General features: G+C 41.6%; 2 protein-coding genes across 7 annotated transcripts in view; one reads left to right on the top strand and one right to left on the bottom strand.

Annotated features, from left to right (window-relative positions):
- Positions 1 to 204: 204 nt before the first annotated feature.
- On the top strand, positions 205 to 13241 carry MTHFD2 (methylenetetrahydrofolate dehydrogenase (NADP+ dependent) 2, methenyltetrahydrofolate cyclohydrolase). Its single transcript, XM_058683657.1, has 8 exons — positions 205 to 349; positions 5019 to 5203; positions 7009 to 7131; positions 8239 to 8391; positions 8866 to 8973; positions 10056 to 10148; positions 10527 to 10652; positions 12123 to 13241. Exons 1-8 carry the CDS (start codon positions 249 to 251, stop codon positions 12284 to 12286), a joined length of 1053 nt encoding a protein of 350 aa, XP_058539640.1. The 5' UTR covers positions 205 to 248; the 3' UTR covers positions 12287 to 13241.
- Positions 13242 to 14138: 897 nt separating this feature from the next.
- SLC4A5 (solute carrier family 4 member 5) overlaps positions 14139 to 17145 on the bottom strand; it is a 113847-nt gene continuing 110840 nt past the window's right edge. For 5 of the 6 annotated variants that reach the window (XM_058683652.1, XM_058683651.1, XM_058683653.1 and 2 more), the window contains one exon: positions 14139 to 16072. In XM_058683652.1, coding sequence (XP_058539635.1) covers positions 15907 to 16072 — 166 coding nt within the window. In that variant the 3' untranslated portion in view covers positions 14139 to 15906. The remainder of the gene's footprint in view (positions 16073 to 17145) is intronic. The other variant, XM_058683655.1, reaches the window with a different exon arrangement.

The raw sequence follows: 17145 nt of genomic DNA, 5'->3' as shown, positions 1-17145 counted from the left end.
GCCGGCCTTCCGTGACACTAGCTGTGTTTGGCAGGGGCTTGCCTTCCTCAGCCAATCTCTGCAGGCTATCGAAGCTTCCGAGCCTTTCAGGGCCTTGCTCCTAGCTCTTCTTGCTCCAATCGTAAGCAGGACTTTACTGGGAAGGGACCAACGGGTGCGGGCGGGAGGCGGGGCCTGCCACGCGGCCGCGGTATAATTGCGCTGCCCGCGCGCGCGCTTCTCTCCTGGCGCGGACACCGGCGCGGGTGATGGCTGCTCCTTCCCTCGTGTCCACGTTGGCCATCCGGCTGCTCCGGCCGGCGCAGAACTGCCGCCTCCGTCATCGCCCCTTCCACCTCTCGGTAGCTCGGTAAGAGGATCGGGAGCCAGGTCAGCGCCGAAAGCTGAGGGAACCGAGGGCGGGGGGCCGGCCGGGCTCCGGAGGGGCGCTGGGGGACGTTCTGCTGAGCATCTCCGTCCCGGGCGGTGGCGGGACGGCGTGGCAGTCGCGCGCGGCCCCCGGCTGCGATCTGGGCCATCGTTCCGTGGGATGGGCTGATACCCGGAACCGGCCTTTCAGAGGAAGCAGGTCTCCCGCAGCCCCGGGGCGTCGCCCTCTCTTGGGGTCAGTCCGTCCGCAGGACGGGGCCCACGGTGCGGAGCTAAGGGGCAGGCGGGCTCTGGGGCGCCCCGATTAACGCAGGACTGTACCGAGGTCACTGGCCAGAACCTGCCGGCCGCCCTTGGCTGTGATGCCGAGCCGCTTGCGGAAAGCAGAGGGTACGCTTTGGCGAGCGCCGGGTACGGCTCTGAATGAGCAGCCTTCAGTGAGAGTCCGGACCCTAGCGGCGGAGGGGGTTGGTGCAGTCTGATGAAATCCCGGAGCCGGCTTGCTCGCCGGGTACCCGCACTTCCCTCCTCCTTCGGGAGGTGGATGTGGCTCGGGCTGCTCTTCTGGCTGCCTCTTTCCCCTCCCAGGAGAATACATGTGCTGTGTTCACCAGGGCTTTGATGCAGTCCACCCGGAGTTGGTCTGCCAGGCTGAGTAAACTGAAGGGTTAAATACCCAAGAAAAGGAGAGAAAGAGCTGTTGCATTTTCTTAGGGAGGTAATAGGTTTTTTCCTGATCTTTCGGGACCTCAAACTCCCATTCTTAAACCTAGGTTGAAGGGTCTTCAGGGGGCCTGTGATTTGTCACCCTAAACCTGCGCACTCTCACGCCCACCTTTAGAGCCTTTGCATTGCCGGCGATCTAAGCCTTGTACCAGCAGCTCTTTCTTTCATGCAGGCATTGCGCTAAGCTGTGTGAATTCAGGGGTGATCAAGTCTTCTTTCCTTAATGGAATTCAAGGGGCAGAACACATGTGTAATTTCCAGTCAGTGTAAAAATGTTATTAGAGGCATTGCCAAGGTGCTGTTGTAACACAGAATGCGGATTAATACGTTTTTGAAAGAAGACCCAGGACACTCAAGACTTCTCTTGGTCTTACCCTGACCTGCCTTTCCAGTCCCATCTCTCATTACTGTCTGTTCACCTCCCTCTTGTCCCCTTCCTGAGTTCTGGCCATGTGTGCCTGTGGCTTTCATGACTGAAGAGATTTGTAAGGATCCTCAATTCATCACCTAGAAAACTGGACCAGTTTGTTCACTCTCCAGTAACAAATGCCCTCCTTTGACTTGCCTTTCTGAATGAACAAGTAGGCTCCGCATCTCTGAAGGCAATACTGTGTTTGGTGTTTATGGTTTCCTGGTATTGCTTTGATCACTGCTGGCTAGTAAATGTAAAACAATGATATGTTTTATGAGTGTGTGTATTCCTTTTTTGGCGAAGAGGAGGTTGGCAGAGAGTTTCAGGAGCATAAACTCATGGTTGCAGAGATAGTACTATAGTTTAAGACACAGTGGGGCATAGGGAAAAATGGACTTTGGAGGCAGAGGTTTGAGTGTGTTTGAATCTTGTTTCTACTGTCCTCAGTTTCCCCTTCTATATACCAGTGTTAGTATAATAACCCCAAGGTAACTGAGAGTAATGTATACAAAATTCTTAGCAAAATATCTAGTATTTAATAGATGTTAGTTCCATCCCCCTTTGTAGATTTCTTTACTCATTACTGGTTCCATTAATTAGTAGATAACTGAAGTCTTTCTAGAATAACCTGATCAGGAATCATAAAGTGCACCTGAAAATTTTTTTATGGAAAATTACAGTGCTGTAAAGCTATTGAATTAGGAAAGTAAAAATACTACTGAGTTGGCTTTTAGTTTTGAATTTTATTTGAACAGTCCTTGTGACTTTTTTCTAGTCTGTTCATTCATTATTTTATTTTATTTTTATTCATTCATAATTTTAATGGAAGATTTTCTAAACACATCTGTGAAAGCATTTAATTCTTAAATAAGTGTTAGTTAATATAGTTAATACATTTTGGATTCCCTGTGGGGCTAAGTTGGGCCTCTGTTTCTTTTGGGGTAGCAGTTATTTTATCTGCCCTTTGGCAAAAGAGATGATGGAAAATTAGGTAATGACTCACTGGCAGGACTGTGTTTCACATTCTGCAGAGCTGTATATGCAGAGGAAGGCTAAAACAGGTTCTGTTACAGAAGATACTCATTGTGTTGTGGCTTTGTTTTTGGTTCTTGTTACTCTTTGACAGTTTTTAGAAAGCTAATTGGCATAACATCCAGAACCTGCCTTTGGGACTTGGAACACTGGGTTCTCTCAGAACCCTGTGTGCTTAATTTGAGTATATCATTCTTAGCCCCAATGCGCTGCTATCATTTTCTCTAAGTTCATTGCTTTCAAAAGGAACCTTTTAAGGAAGGGTAGTTTAAGACTTTCTGAATATTTATACATGTGTATATACGTTTACACACATATCCTTATGAGTGTATAAGTAGATAAATATATCTATTATATATTAAGGATCTGTGTGTGTGTGTGTGTGTGTGTGTGTGTGTGTGTAACTCTAACCAATTTCTCCAGGGTTGGGAAATGCATTTCTGGACTGGGGCTATTCCCCAGGAATGTTGCCAGAGGGTTTGTGTTCAAAGCCCTTTGAATTAAGTCCCCTTCAGATGTAATTCTGAAATAGATTTGCAAATGTGAACATGTTTTCAATTCCTTAATATACCATGGGCATAATGAAGTACTATTATATACTTTGTGCTATGCTAGTATCATTACATAAAATGTGGGTAAAAGTACTTCGTTTACTCTAAAATTATATCTTTTTAATACCTCCCAAGATACAAGTACAAATTAATATAAGGTTTAAACGTAAAATTACTGCTGTACATCTAAGACATTTTCATCTGGTTTAAAGCAGGTATTTAATCTTAATACAAATCGAAAGGAAGCATGGATGGCTTAAAGACTGTTGGAGCTTTAAAATTCCATTGTAGTTAACAGTGGCATTTATGTATGTATGTATGTATGTATGTATGTATGTATGTATGTATTGTAACTCACCACCCTGAGAACAAGAGTCACATGCCAGCCAGACACCCATAGTTAACAGTGGTCTTAAGAATTAATCATTTCTGGGGCACGTATAGAGCAAGTAACTCTTGATCTTGAGGTTGTAAGTTTGAGCCCCACACTGGGTGTAGACATTACTTAAAAATAAAATCTTTAAAAAGAAAAAAAGGAATGAATCATATCTGACCTACAAGATAACTAGTACCTTGATGTTATTATCCCTGACAATTAAATATGTGCTGTAAGGGGAAATTGTTTCAGTATTTCAAATAGTTGTGTATCTCAGCCTTGAGGTTGGAGCGTTCTTCATGATACTGAGGACAAATCTAAAGGGGACGACTTGTTTACACTGAGACCTTTATGCTTAGGGAGCAGATGCTAAGAAAACCAGGAATCTTCCACATTGGAACCCAGGAAGAGCTGCATAAACAGTTCTTATCGGAAAGAGATGGCCTTTCAGAGATCTGAACATGATTTGGGGAACTGGAGGTTCTTTTGGACCCTGAGTTTTCTCATTGCCTCACCCCCAGTAGCAGTTTCTGCATCTCTTGCTCTGTCTACCATGAGTGTAACTGCTGTTTTCTCTCTTTGCTTTTTTCTATGTCTTTCTTCGGGGCCTCCCACCAACAGGTCCCCCGTGGTTCTAGTGTGTGAATGTGGTTTGGGGAGAAGCTCTTACCAGTCTAGGTTAACTACCACTGCTCCCACTTTACTGAGCTTTTGTACCAACTGGACCACTGGCCTGCCTAGAAATTGTCGTCCTTAATGTCAGATACTCACTGCTAGTCGGTCAGCTGTGGAAGGCCATGGGGTTCCGGGGTAGAGCACACTGCCACCCATGAGATGGAACCTCTACTAGTCTCCTCCCAGCCCCTATTCTTACTGGGAAAGTCTTCTCCAGGAGGGGCTGGGGGCAGCAGTTGTTATTTTGAGGTTTGACCTGTCCAGAATGTTGTTTATTGGTTTAATTGCATAACATAATTTATATATTTGAAAGCATCATAGAAATTAAAAGCCAATTGACTTAACTGGGAAATGGTTTGAAACATATGACTGGATGCGAATAACATGGGCAAAACACAAACTACAAATGGTATATAAGTGCGTAGGAAACCCTGTTTGACCTCATAGTGATGTTGGGTCAAATAAAGCAATGAAAATCTTTTTTTTGGTCTATCAATTTGTCAATGATCAGGAGGCAGAATGGTGTAGCAGGAAGAGCCTGGACTCTGGATTCAGACAGATCTGGATTTGAGAGCCAGCTTGCCAAGTCCTCACTGTCACTTCACTCTCTGAGCTTCAGCGTGATAATGATAACTATTTCCGTCAACTTTATCTTCCTGAACATGTAGCTGGACGCAGATTTACCACTTTGAACTGGGCCTTCAGATTTCCATTGTCCCTCAGATTAGGCACCATGTGTTTTAATCTACTTTTTAAGTTTGGGGTATTTAATAATTTTTATTTATTTATTTATTTATTTATTTATTTAATAGTTTGATCTTTACTTCTCACAAAAATTTAAGCTCTCTGGTTTTGTGACTGTTGTTGCCTTCCACAGAAATGAAGCTGTTGTCATTTCTGGAAGGAAACTTGCACAGCAGATCAAGCAGGAAGTGCGGCAGGAGGTGGAAGAATGGGTGGCATCGGGCAACAAGCGGCCACACCTGAGCGTGGTTCTGGTTGGTGAAAATCCTGCGAGTCACTCCTACGTCCTCAACAAAACCAGGGCAGCTGCAGAAGTGGGTATGTGTCACTCTCAAACTCTGACTGCTGCTAAACTGTGGCTTACCTGGGGCAAACTTCATTGTCATTCATTATTTTGTCTGATTAGAAGACATAGTCAGAGGAGGCTAATGTGATTGAACTGTATCCAAAATGTTGTCATAAAGAAATCCAGTCTATCTGCTGGGGAGGTTTATAGACTAGGATAGAAGGAATATGGTTGGTATTCTTGGTGCCTTCTGGAATGTAAGCTAAATTCTGTGACATTGACAAGTGACACTAAACACAATTTACATTTGCTTTCCTTGAGCAATAATGCAAGTCTGGCTGAGATGTTTGAGTTTGATTTGGTTGAGGAGACCTCAGTGATGTGGCCTAGAACACCGTCCTAGGCTTGAAGGAAGTGACTCTGACTTCTAGGAAATAGCTTTCAGCTTCTCCAGCAATTGAGTCCAAAGCCAATTAAATCATGCAGGTTAGAGGTGGTTAGAGTTTTGAATGTAGAAGCCGAGGGTATGGGTGACGGGAGGTTTGTGTTCTAGGTCTTGTTATACCACAGACTTCCTGGTCTCAGTTCTGCCTCTCCCTGCTCCTCTGTGGGTCAGTGGTGTGAGTGCCTGGTGCCCTTCCCTTCTGAAAGGCTGTGAAACGACGTGTGGGTGGACCATGAGCTTTTAGTACACTCCGTTCATTACCACTGAGGATTGAGGCTTCCTGCCCTTTTCTTTGTTGGTTTTACTTATTTCTTTTTTTAAATTTAAATTTAGTTAACATACAGTGTGATACTGGTTTTAGGAGAAGAATTCAGTATTCATCACTTATATACTTACCCAGTGCTCGTCACAAGTGCCTTCCTTAATACCCATCACCCATCTAGCCTATCCCCCACCCGCCTCCCTCCATCAACCCTCAGATTGTTCTTAAGAGTCTCTTGTGGTTTGTTTCCCTCTCTCCTTGTTCCCCTTCCCATATGTTCATCTTTTTTGTTTCTTAAATTCCACATATGAGTGAAATCATATGGGATTTGTTTTTCTCTGATTTATTTCGCTTAGCATAATACATTCTAGCTCCATCCATGTCATTGCAAATGGCAAGATTTCATTCTTTTTGATGGCCAAGTAATATTCCATGATACATGTACCACATCTTTACATTTTTTTAATGTATATTTATATTAGAGAGAGAGAGAGAGAGAGAGAGACAGTGTGCAAGTAGGGGAGGGGGTAGAGAGAGACGGATACAGAATCTGAAGCAGGCTCTAGGTGCTGAGCTGTCAGCACAGAGCCTGGTGTGGGGCTCGAACTCACGAGCCATGAGATCATGACCTGAGCCGAAGACGGATGCTTAACTGACTGAACCACCCAGGCGTCCCTATACCATATCTTCTTTATTCATCAGTCAGTGGACATTTGCTCCCCTTTTCTTTGAAAAACCTTTAGAGCCTCTAGAAAATAGCAAGCTGTGGCTTTTTAAGACACTGGGAGGTAGCACAGTGCAGTGGAAAGAACATGGACTTTGGAACTGGAAGGATTGCCTTCACTGCTAACTGGCTTGTGTTTCAATTTTGCTGAGTCTCAGTCTCCCTGTCTGTAAATTGAAGTTAATGAGGATAGTGTAGAATAATGTATAGAATTGTCAAGCCAACATTCTGTAGTGTGTATATTTGTGAAGGTACCTTTTTAGGTGCCTTGGGAACTGATTCAGGCTTTTTAGCTACCGGGGTTGAGTGTGATGAAAACATTCTAGGTTAGAATACCATGGCAGGCAACATAACATTGCTCATTAAATGCCTCAATGTTTTTTTTAACCTTGAAATAATCTTATAGGAATCAACAGTGAGACAATTGTGAAACCAGCTTCAATTTCAGAGGAAGAACTGTTGAATTTAATCAATAAACTAAATAATGATGATAATGTAGATGGCCTCCTTGTTCAGCTGCCTCTTCCAGGTGAGTTTTGGGCTCCACCACTTAGAATGATTTCTGAGGAGTAGAGGATTCTTAGTTACTTTATATACCTGGCCCCTCATGTGGACTTGACTTAAAGGGAGTTAAATTCAAAAGAGTGAATATTTTATTAGAATAAATACTCAGAATACTAATTGCTCCTTAATTTGGTATTGAGATTATTTATTTATTTGATTAAAAAAATTTTTTTTAATGCTTTTTTTTTTTTTTTTTTTTCAACATTTTTTATTTATTTTTGGGACAGAGAGAGACAGAGCATGAACGGGGGAGGGGCAGAGAGAGAGGGAGACACAGAATCGGAAACAGGCTCCAGGCTCCGAGCCATCAGCCCAGAGCCTGACGCGGGGCTCGAACTCACGGACCGCGAGATCGTGACCTGGCTGAAGTCGGACGCTTAACCGACTGCGCCACCCAGGCGCCCCAATGCTTATTTATTTTTGAGAGAGAGACAGAGTGTGAGCAAGGAAGAGGCAGAGAGAGAGGGAGACACAGAATCTGAAACAGGCTCCAGGCTCTGAGCTGTCAGCACAGAGCCTGATGCAGGGCTTGAACCCACAAACTGAGACCTTGCCCTGAGCTTAAGTTGGATGCTTAACCGACTGAGCCACCCCAGCACCCCTATTTATTTATTTATTTTTAGGTCTTTTTTAAAAAATTTATTTTGAGAAAGGGACAGAGAAAGCAGGTGGGGGAAGGACAGAGAGAGAGGGAGAGAGAGAATCCCAAGCAGGCCCCATGCTGTCAGTGTGGAGCCTGATGTGGGACTTGGACTTACGAACCATGAGATCACTACCTGAGCCAAGATCAAGAGTCAGACGCTTAACCAACTGAGCCACGCAGGCACCCCTGGTATTGAGATCTTGATACAAAATGGCATTGGAGGGAAGCAGTTGTACAAGAGGATATTGGCTTTGATATTAGCATTTGTCTTTGCCTGGTGTGTGTTCCTTCTGTGCAGACAAACAAGTAAATCACAGAGGCAAGTCGTGGAAGGGGAACTGGTTTGCATGATAAACCAGATAAGTTGGAGTCAGACCATGGTAACTATACAACAGTGACTTAAGGCCACTGCTCTGACTTCTTTTTCAGAGCACATGGACGAGAGAAAGATCTGCAATGCCGTTTCTCCAGACAAGGATGTTGATGGCTTTCATGTAATTAATGTAGGGCGAATGTGTTTGGACCAGTATTCCATGTTACCAGCTACCCCATGGGGTGTCTGGGAAATAATTAAGCGAACTGGTAGGTCTATCCTATAGTTGTATGTCTGTGTTAACTATTATAAAAATAGTACTTACAGATGATAAAAAGTCCTGCAGTAAGCAGAATGGATGCTCCGATACTCCGGCCACACATCCTCTAGTCCTGACCCCAGAGCCTACCTCTCTCTGCAGTTGCCTATTTTGACTGTTTGCCTATTTTAACTTTGTTGCTCTTTAATCCAGAAGCCCCCATAAAGGAAACTTAAGATTTGATTGTGTTGATAGTGCACACTCCTATAACATTTTGTAGCTTACAGGGTGCTTTCTCTCTCTTTTTAGCCTTCACTCTATGTAGCAGGTGATAGGCCCCATTGACTGATGGGGCAACAAGCTTAGTAACTCCCTTCGTTATCACTGGTTTATGTCCAAGGCTATCTGTCTGCCTTTTTCTTTGGTGCTCATTCTAAGATAGTCTAGCACTCTTTTTAATGCAAATATATATATTTCTTCATAGGCATTCCAACCCTGGGGAAGAATGTGGTTGTGGCTGGGAGGTCAAAAAACGTTGGAATGCCCATTGCAATGCTACTACACACAGATGGGGCTCACGAGCGCCCTGGAGGTAAGGCAGTGGGGTTCTGAGGAGTGTTCCCTCCTCCCTTTTGTGCAAACCTTCAGAGGCTGTCCTATGTTTGTTAAACTTTGCATGTGTATTTATTGTGATTTTGTTAGCAGATATTTGGCATATTTGGGGAATGATCTTGGTAGGACAAGCTGAACTCGTGTCACCTGAGACTTTTAAATGCATTTACTAGGGGCCTACTACAGAAATGGATATGCCTCAGAATTAAATTTGAGTTTTGAGTGTAAGCATGGTTGACAGCAATTACACATTTTCCTTTATGGCTTGGATAGTTGGGGCTAAGAAACAGTTCAAAGTTAGTATCCCATTCTATGTCATTTGATAGAAAAGAAATCTGAGACCATTGCAAAGGATTGACTTGAAAAGGCTGTAGTGTGTCATTACATCAAGTTCTGTGAGTTTGTCTGAAAAGCCTCATAAATCAGTTATCACACGTGATTATCATGATCTTACATGATTACATCAGAAATAATGGCAAAACTATGTACTTCCAAATATGTTTCAGCACACTTATTTATTTATTTATTTTTATTTATTTTTGGGACAGAGAGAGACAGAGCATGAACGGGGGAGGGGCAGAGAGAGAGGGAGACACAGAATCAGAAACAGGCTCCAGGCTCCGAGCCATCAGCCTAGAGCCCGACGCGGGGCTCGAACTCACGGACCGCGAGATCGTGACCTGGCTGAAGTCGGACGCTTAACCGACTGCGCCACCCAGGCGCCCCCCACACACTTATTTTTTTAAACCTTGAGTAATTCTAGTGACATTGTGCTTAGGAAAAGTAAAATTCTTGAAAGGCTGCTAAATGGGATAAGGAATAAATTTAATTATATATGATTCAAAAGGATAGAGATAGGATGAAGGGATGAAAGTTATAAGAAATTGGGTATTAATTTCTGAAAAGTAAATGATTACTGAGCTGGCCAGAAAATATGGTACATGAATTAAGTCAATTATTTTTTTCAGAAATGGTGAATTTCTAAAATGGGTTGGTTAATTAAGACCTAATCCAATCTCAGCTTTGATTCAGAAATCAGGACATCTATATTTTAACTCCTAGGCGATGCCACTGTTACAATATCTCATCGATACACTCCCAAAGAGCAACTGAAGAAACATACAGTTCTCGCAGACATTGTGGTCTCTGCTGCAGGTATGAACACCGGGGAGGGGATGGAAGGACAGCCCTTAGAATCTTAGAATTTGCCTGCCGCTCTGCTACCCCATTCCCATTCCTTTAGGGATGACCCTGTGAGCTGCCCACAAAGATGAGGTGGGAACTGTATGCGCGGTGTTGGTTTTTGGCTTTTCACTATAGACTTGGTGGGTAATGTTACTTCAAATGGGCTCAAATATTTCTGTTTACTGTGTGAAGTTTCATTTGTTCCTTGGTTAATAATTTTCACAGGTTTTCACGAAATAAGCTTTTTAGTTCTTCCATGTCCCTTAAAATTGAAATCAGAATAGACTGTGACAGGTGGAATCTTTCTTTCAGTACTAGTGACCATTCCTGCCATTCCTGTCTCTGCAGGCATTCCAAATCTGATCACAGCAGATATGATCAAGGAGGGAGCAGCAGTCATCGATGTGGGAATAAATAGAATTCAAGATCCCATCACTGCTAAACCCAAGTTGGTTGGAGATGTGGATTTTGAAGGTATATAGTATAATTTTCTTAAAATATAAAGTCGGTAAATACTACCTTTAATGGACATTTAGGACAGATCATTTACTTTTTCTTTAACTTTTAAACTTACATTACTCTGGGGGCGCCTGGCTGGCTCAGTTAGTAGAGCATGCGAGTCTTGATCTTGGGGTCGTTGAGTTTGAGTCCCATGATAGGGGTAGAGAGTACTTTAAAAAAAAAAACAAATAAAAACCCACTTAGGTTACTCTGGTAATTTAAAATGTATCCCACATGAATTAAAGAGAAATCTTTTAAGAAATGGTAGTCACTCTAGAATCATTTTAGGATGTTTATATCATAAGATTATGGGGACCAGCTATAAGCTTTTCAGGAAGGTGTTCATTCTTTCTTTAGGGTTACTTCATAGTTGAAATGACTTCATGACTTAACAAGTCTGAAAATTTAAAGAAGTGACTTTCTGACACCATTCAGTCTCCTAGAAGGTGTTACAGATTTATCATTTTCACATTGAAAGGGGAGATCGCAAACCTGAACCTGTTGAAAATGGTCCAGGAAAAAGTCACGTTCCTGACTTTTGAAGTATACTAGTAGATTTCTCCTTTCAGTTTTTAAGGTATAATGTTTATCTCAATTTTATGTTGATAAGTCTGTTTCTAGCTTTCCATTTCTAATAAGCAATCAGACACAAGGCTAAGTGCTTAAGTATTTTTGCTTTAAGATTGCGTTAAAAAAAAAATCTCACTTTCCAGAAAATTACTTTGTTTTTGGTGCTTTGGGTAAACAGTATATAAAGAAATCTAGTAAATAAATATTAAAAAAATAAAATAGAATAAAATTAAGAAACTGTTGTAGGTAGGTATTGTTAATATATTACTATTAATAACATAAAAATAATTATTATACTTCACATATAGTTAACCCATCCAGGTATTTCTTTTGAAATTGATTTAATATGGGAAAAGTATGACTAGTAAATTATAGGTTATTTAAATGTATAAATATTCATTGAACAACTCCTTATTATGTGAATGTTATTTTATTAGTATGTTCAAAAAGCTTTACCCCTGGGGCGCCTGGGTGGCGCAGTCGGTTAAGCGTCCGACTTCAGCCAGGTCACGATCTCGCGGTCCGTGAGTTTGAGCCCCGCGTCAGGCTCTGGGCTGATGGCTCGGAGCCTGGAGCCTGTTTCCGATTCTGTGTCTCCCTCTCTCTGCACCTCCCCTGTTCATGCTCTGTCTCTCTCTGTCCCAAAAATAAATAAAAAACGTTGAAAAAAAAATTTAAAAAAAAAAAAAAAAAAAAAAAAGCTTTACCCCTGAGTCATGTAGATGTGATTTTTTTTTTTAATGAGTTTGAGGTTTATGAAGGTGCTTACATATATTCTTGCTTTTTCTTTAAATGCTTCTTCCATGGTATGTTAAAATGCATACATTTCCTTTGCTATAATTAAGGCAGTCTGCCTATCCTGTTTCTATATAGGCGTCAGAAAGAAAGCCGGTTACATCACTCCAGTCCCTGGGGGTGTTGGTCCCATGACAGTGGCGATGCTAATGAAGAATACCATTATTGCTGCAAAAAAGGTGCTGAGGCTTGAAGAGCGAGAAGTATTGAAGCCTAAGGAGCGTGGAGTTGCTACTAATTAACTGTTGTGTCTTCTGTCACAAACAACAGTCCAAGCCAGTTCAAGAGGCAAAACAGGCCAATAGAAATGCAATATTTTTTATTTATTTTACCGAAATGGTTTAAAATGATGCTTTGTATTTATTGAAAGCTTAAATGGTTGGGAGTTTGTGCACAGAACTCTGCAGTACCTCACCACGGAGCACGCCAGTATCATGCTGGGTCGTGTGATCCAGCCAAGAGAAGCCATCAACCTAGTGATTAACATGGAGGACATTGTCACAGTGAGAACGGATGCTTAACTTTGTCAAGCCACTTCAGTTAAAATTTGCCTTTTCTAGGATTGCATTTCCCAAGTGCTATTCCAATAAGAGTTGATACTCACTTTAGGTTCCAAACCTTTTGAGTTCAACTGGTTAAACCAAAGGAAAAGTGTTGCTAGAGAAAATTAGGGAAAAGGTAAAAAGGAAGAAATGGTAATTGAGTAGAAGAAAATTACTCTAATTTACATACATAATGTATGTAAAAACTACATGTTAATGGTGTCCTAAGCTGTCATTTCATGGCTTACTGTTGGGAAAATGTTTAGGGTGGTTCCATGTGTTGTTAGTCCTCATTTTATGTGCATTACATTCATGAGGTTTCCCATTTTTTTCTAGGATTGAAAGGCTTATTTTATAGATTTGTGTGTATTGTCATATTTGGCTTTTCCTATATCCTTAAACTTCATTGTTACATCTTTGTACTGTTGAGGGTGTCTGTATGTTTCCTTGATATATCTTGAAACTATTTTTGAAAAACAAAACTCGGGCTTGATAATCATTAGGGCAGCTTATAGAAGTATGCAACTTACTTTTCCACCAAAGACTTGTCAGCAGCTGCCTGCTTTGATGTAACCTGTTGGCTTTCCCCGATGGGTTTTTGAGAACTTAATATTGAATTTAATCAGACTTTCTGATTAAAAGGGTTTTCTGTGTGTGTGTGTGTGTGTTTCCCATTTTTTTTTTTTTTTTAATAAAACACTTCTGACTGGTGTGGAATGAGTTTCCAAAATACCGTATCTTCCTGCTACAGTTTTAGTTGTGTCCTAATCACAGTTAATCTTTTTCATTGGATGTAACTGACATAGATATTCTTGTATTCGGTGACACCTAATCCTGTGCCTTAAATTGATACAAAGCACGGTGGAGAAACAAGTCTAGTCCTTTTAGTCTTACATCCCAACAGATTGTGCCAAGCCAGGAGCTTAATCTGTAAGATTCATGTCAGTGGTTAGGCCTATTCTAGGTGCTGTCTAAACCATGCAGTTCAATGTACACATTGTTGGATTTACACAGCCCTTCTTGATGTGCTTGCCATTGCCCCCCTTCACTCTGCCCCCTTCCTCTGTATACATTTTTTTCAATGTGTGTGTTTGATTTGACAGATTGGAAGGTGTTTGCTGTGCGCATTTTGAGTCTGGGACAGGTGCCTATGTATCCTCTCTTCTCTACCAGGACTGGGTATTTTGCAGGCAGATGATGCAGCTCCTGTTCCAGGCAGCTTGAGATAGAAAGAGAAAGAACAAGGAGGGAGTAAGTCAACTTACTTAAGTTACTTACTTACTTACTTGAGTTGACTTATTCCCTCCTTGTTCTTCTGCCAACTGCCTTCTTCTTTTTTAAATGTTTATTCATTTCTGAGAGAGAGAGTTGGGGGGACAAAGGATCTGAAGTGGGCTCTGGGCTGACAGCAGAGCCTGATGCAGGGCTTGAAGTCACAAACTGCAAGATCATGACCTGAGCTGCTGAAGTCGGACACTCAACCGACTGAGCCACCCAAGCACTCCTGCCTTTATTCTTTTGATAGTTTTCTGGAGATGTAACAAGATGATAGTTTCCAAGATGAGCAGACAGGATTAAGTTTTATTGAATTATAGTTACAAATGGGAAAATAGTTCTGACCTACTGCAAGGAGAAGTAACAATATGTCAACCTGTTAAAAGCTATCAAAATTACAATGTTCATGTGTGTACAAAATATAAATGACATAGAAGGTGGAAATTACAGTGATCAATTTACAACAACAAAAAACTAACATCATACTTTTCCAACTTGTTTGATTAATCAAGCACATTTACTCCGGAATCCATAACATTCCTACAGTTTAATTTGGACACAGTGCCATTGGAAATCAGCCAAGTTTTAAAATAAATGTTAAGGGTAGATTGTTAGCTCTTCCAGGATTGGTGCAGATGAAGATACAGAATTTACACTTAAATTCAGGGGATGGTTCTGGATTAGTGAGCAGCTTAGTCATTCTGCTGTGATCAAGTGGGAGAGGTTTAGAGCTTTACCTCTTGGCAGTATCCCTTGGAAAGGAGCTCTGAGATTTAATAAACACAGAGTTTTTCCATGGACCAGGCACTGTACAAGGCTCTGAAGATCACAGAGGCAATTAGCTGTCCTAGTACCCAAATGTTACTGATCTAGTGTCATTTGTCTTTAAAAAATAGAAAAGAATAAAGAAAAAAGCACCTGCATTTGTAATCTTGAGTAAATGTGGCGACTAACCAGAGATTTACTTGAAATTCAAATCCATAGTTGTTTTGGAGACAGTAAATGTCAGATGCGTTGCGACTATCAGGCACATAGTAGGTGTTAAATAAACAATGTTGATGTTTGTCAAATGGGGATTGAAGACAGACTGATAGTAAGTTTCAGCTTCTTTACTAATGTGTCATTAATCTATCCAACTTGGCTTCTAATCATTCCTTTAAAGTAGTAATCTAATACTGCAAAGTTATAATTTAATATTTTACATTAGCTCTGCCTAACATGCAGCAGTCATGTGGATGGGAGTTTGACTTTGGGAATCAGGGCATTGAAAACTTGTAGGAAGAGCCTACCTGAAAGTGTAAAGAAATCTTACTCTGGATGTGAAAAACCAGTGCTATTAATTTAAAGGGTCATTTTGTTGATGTAACATGTGGTTTGAAGTTTCACTTTAACAAGAACAATTTTTAGAAACATTTACCCACTGTAATGTGTTGGTTCTTTCATTAACAGACTTTCACAACCGGCTTTTCAATCTGGGAAAGCTCCAGTCACACTTCTGTGCTGGAACGAGGCCGCAATGCATGCAGATGGTTCAGACTTGACAAATGACCCTTTGAAAACTGAATGAGATAGGGAAAGATAGGACCTTTGAAATATTTCTTCCCAATGCCAAGTTGCAAAACAAATTTTCCAACGTTGGTGTACTGAAGTGTGAGCATTTTAATAGTTCTTTCAAGACCAGCTAGATACTTTAAAATCTAAACTTAAAAAAAAAATCTAATTGATATTTGTTTTAATAAAAATTTACTATTGCCCCTTTATCCTAGCTATAATTTGGGGAGGCAAGCATTTTTTTCATTTCGAGACATGTTATAATTTCTATCCTGGACTGCATTTTAAAATAAAGTATGTTTCCTTTGTTGTTTTCATAACTACAAAAAGGAGATAGCTTTGCACATAAGTAGTACTTTTCACCCACAGATCAGTTTTTTATCCAGTGGAGTGACCCTCGGTTTGGCAAATAAGGAAACCGGGTACAGGGAAGTTCAGGGATTCGGCCCCGACCTCACAATGAAGATTAAACCACATCTGGGGGAAGCTGCGTCCTAGAGGGTGGTCTCGCCGTCAGTTTCTTTTCCGTATCTGTCCACATCTGTGAAGTCACAGTCTGACTCCATTTCTATCTTCACCTGCGGCACCATGAACACTGGGCTCTGTGAGTAGTTGAAAGCAGGTGAAGCTGGACAGGAAATTCTGAAGTGCAAAGTGATGCTGAATGAGAAAAAGAGGGAGGGAAGAGTGACTTATCTAGTACTGGGTGTTTTCAACTGCTATGCCCCAGGGCAGGTTCTAGTGCAAATAGTTGTCTTTGCTTATGAACTCTTAACACATCCTGGGAATGAGTGGCATCCTCTGCACTTGGCCTTCAGCTGTGGTTGCTTAGCTAGTCTCGCCATGAATTTCAGCCTGGTCTTCACATTACTGCTAAGGTGAACTTTCTGGATCACAGGTCTTTCTGTGATTCCTACTGTCCAAAAGTTAGAATCCAAGCTCCTTAGTGGCAGACAGGGCCTTTTATTGTTTGCCCTCCTGATTACTTCTAGTTTGATGGCCTGCTTATCCCAGCAGTCTTCGCCATGTGTATATTTTCAAATAGTATTTCAGGCATGTTCCCGTTGCCTGAAATGCCCTTCTTCTGCCTCTTTTCTTCTTTACTCTGTGTAACTGGCAGACTCCTATTTATCATTCTCAGACTCTCTAGATAAGGCAAATCCCTCCCTTAGACACTGACCTTTCTCTTCCATGCGCTCCACTGTTCTTGGCACATGGTGCTGTATGTCTTTGTTCATAGGCCTTTGTATATCCCCAGGGATTAAGCATCATGCTGGTGGATCACAGATGCTTAATCTTTGTTAAACTAGATCGTGTTGCTGAGCCTTTCTTTTCTGCCACTGAAACGGAATCCTGTTTAGTGGTCTCTGCTTCCACCTACTTCCATAGATACGGTAAAACACCAGGATAGCTGGGAGGTGCCATCACCGATTACCAAATTTTCTCCATTTCTGATCTTGTCCCAGGTTTTGTACAATTTAACAGATTTTTGAAAATCCCCTATCCTGGTCCAAATTTTCTCTCCATGGACTGAAATTGGGACAGAGGTTCAATTTGGTGTAGGCTACTTAAAAATGAAAATAGATCCAGATAGACTGCTTTTCTCTTAACACCTTCGTATGTTAAAAATCCGTGGCATTTGTAATGGTGTAGAATCCTAACCTGAGGGGTGGAATGAGAAGCCAGGCAGAGATATAACTGGGACATGTGATACCCCTGGGCCTTGGGTCTGC

Source organism: Neofelis nebulosa, chromosome 9 (assembly GCF_028018385.1).
Source record: "Neofelis nebulosa isolate mNeoNeb1 chromosome 9, mNeoNeb1.pri, whole genome shotgun sequence".
Classification (NCBI taxonomy): domain Eukaryota; kingdom Metazoa; phylum Chordata; class Mammalia; order Carnivora; family Felidae; genus Neofelis; species Neofelis nebulosa.
This window is presented reverse-complemented; position numbering and strand designations above follow the sequence as displayed.

What these genes read in the sequence shown, in the direction of transcription:
- MTHFD2 (XM_058683657.1), top strand. Translation starts at nt 249, where the DNA reads ATGGCTGCTCCTTCCCTCGTGTCCACGTTGGCCATCCGGCTGCTCCGG. An exon ending in GGAAATAATTAAGCGAACTG is followed by an intron (nt 8,392 to 8,865) that starts GTAGGTCTATCC and finishes ATTTCTTCATAG; the next exon opens with GCATTCCAACCCTGGGGAAG. An exon ending in CATTGTGGTCTCTGCTGCAG is followed by an intron (nt 10,149 to 10,526) that starts GTATGAACACCG and finishes CTGTCTCTGCAG; the next exon opens with GCATTCCAAATCTGATCACA.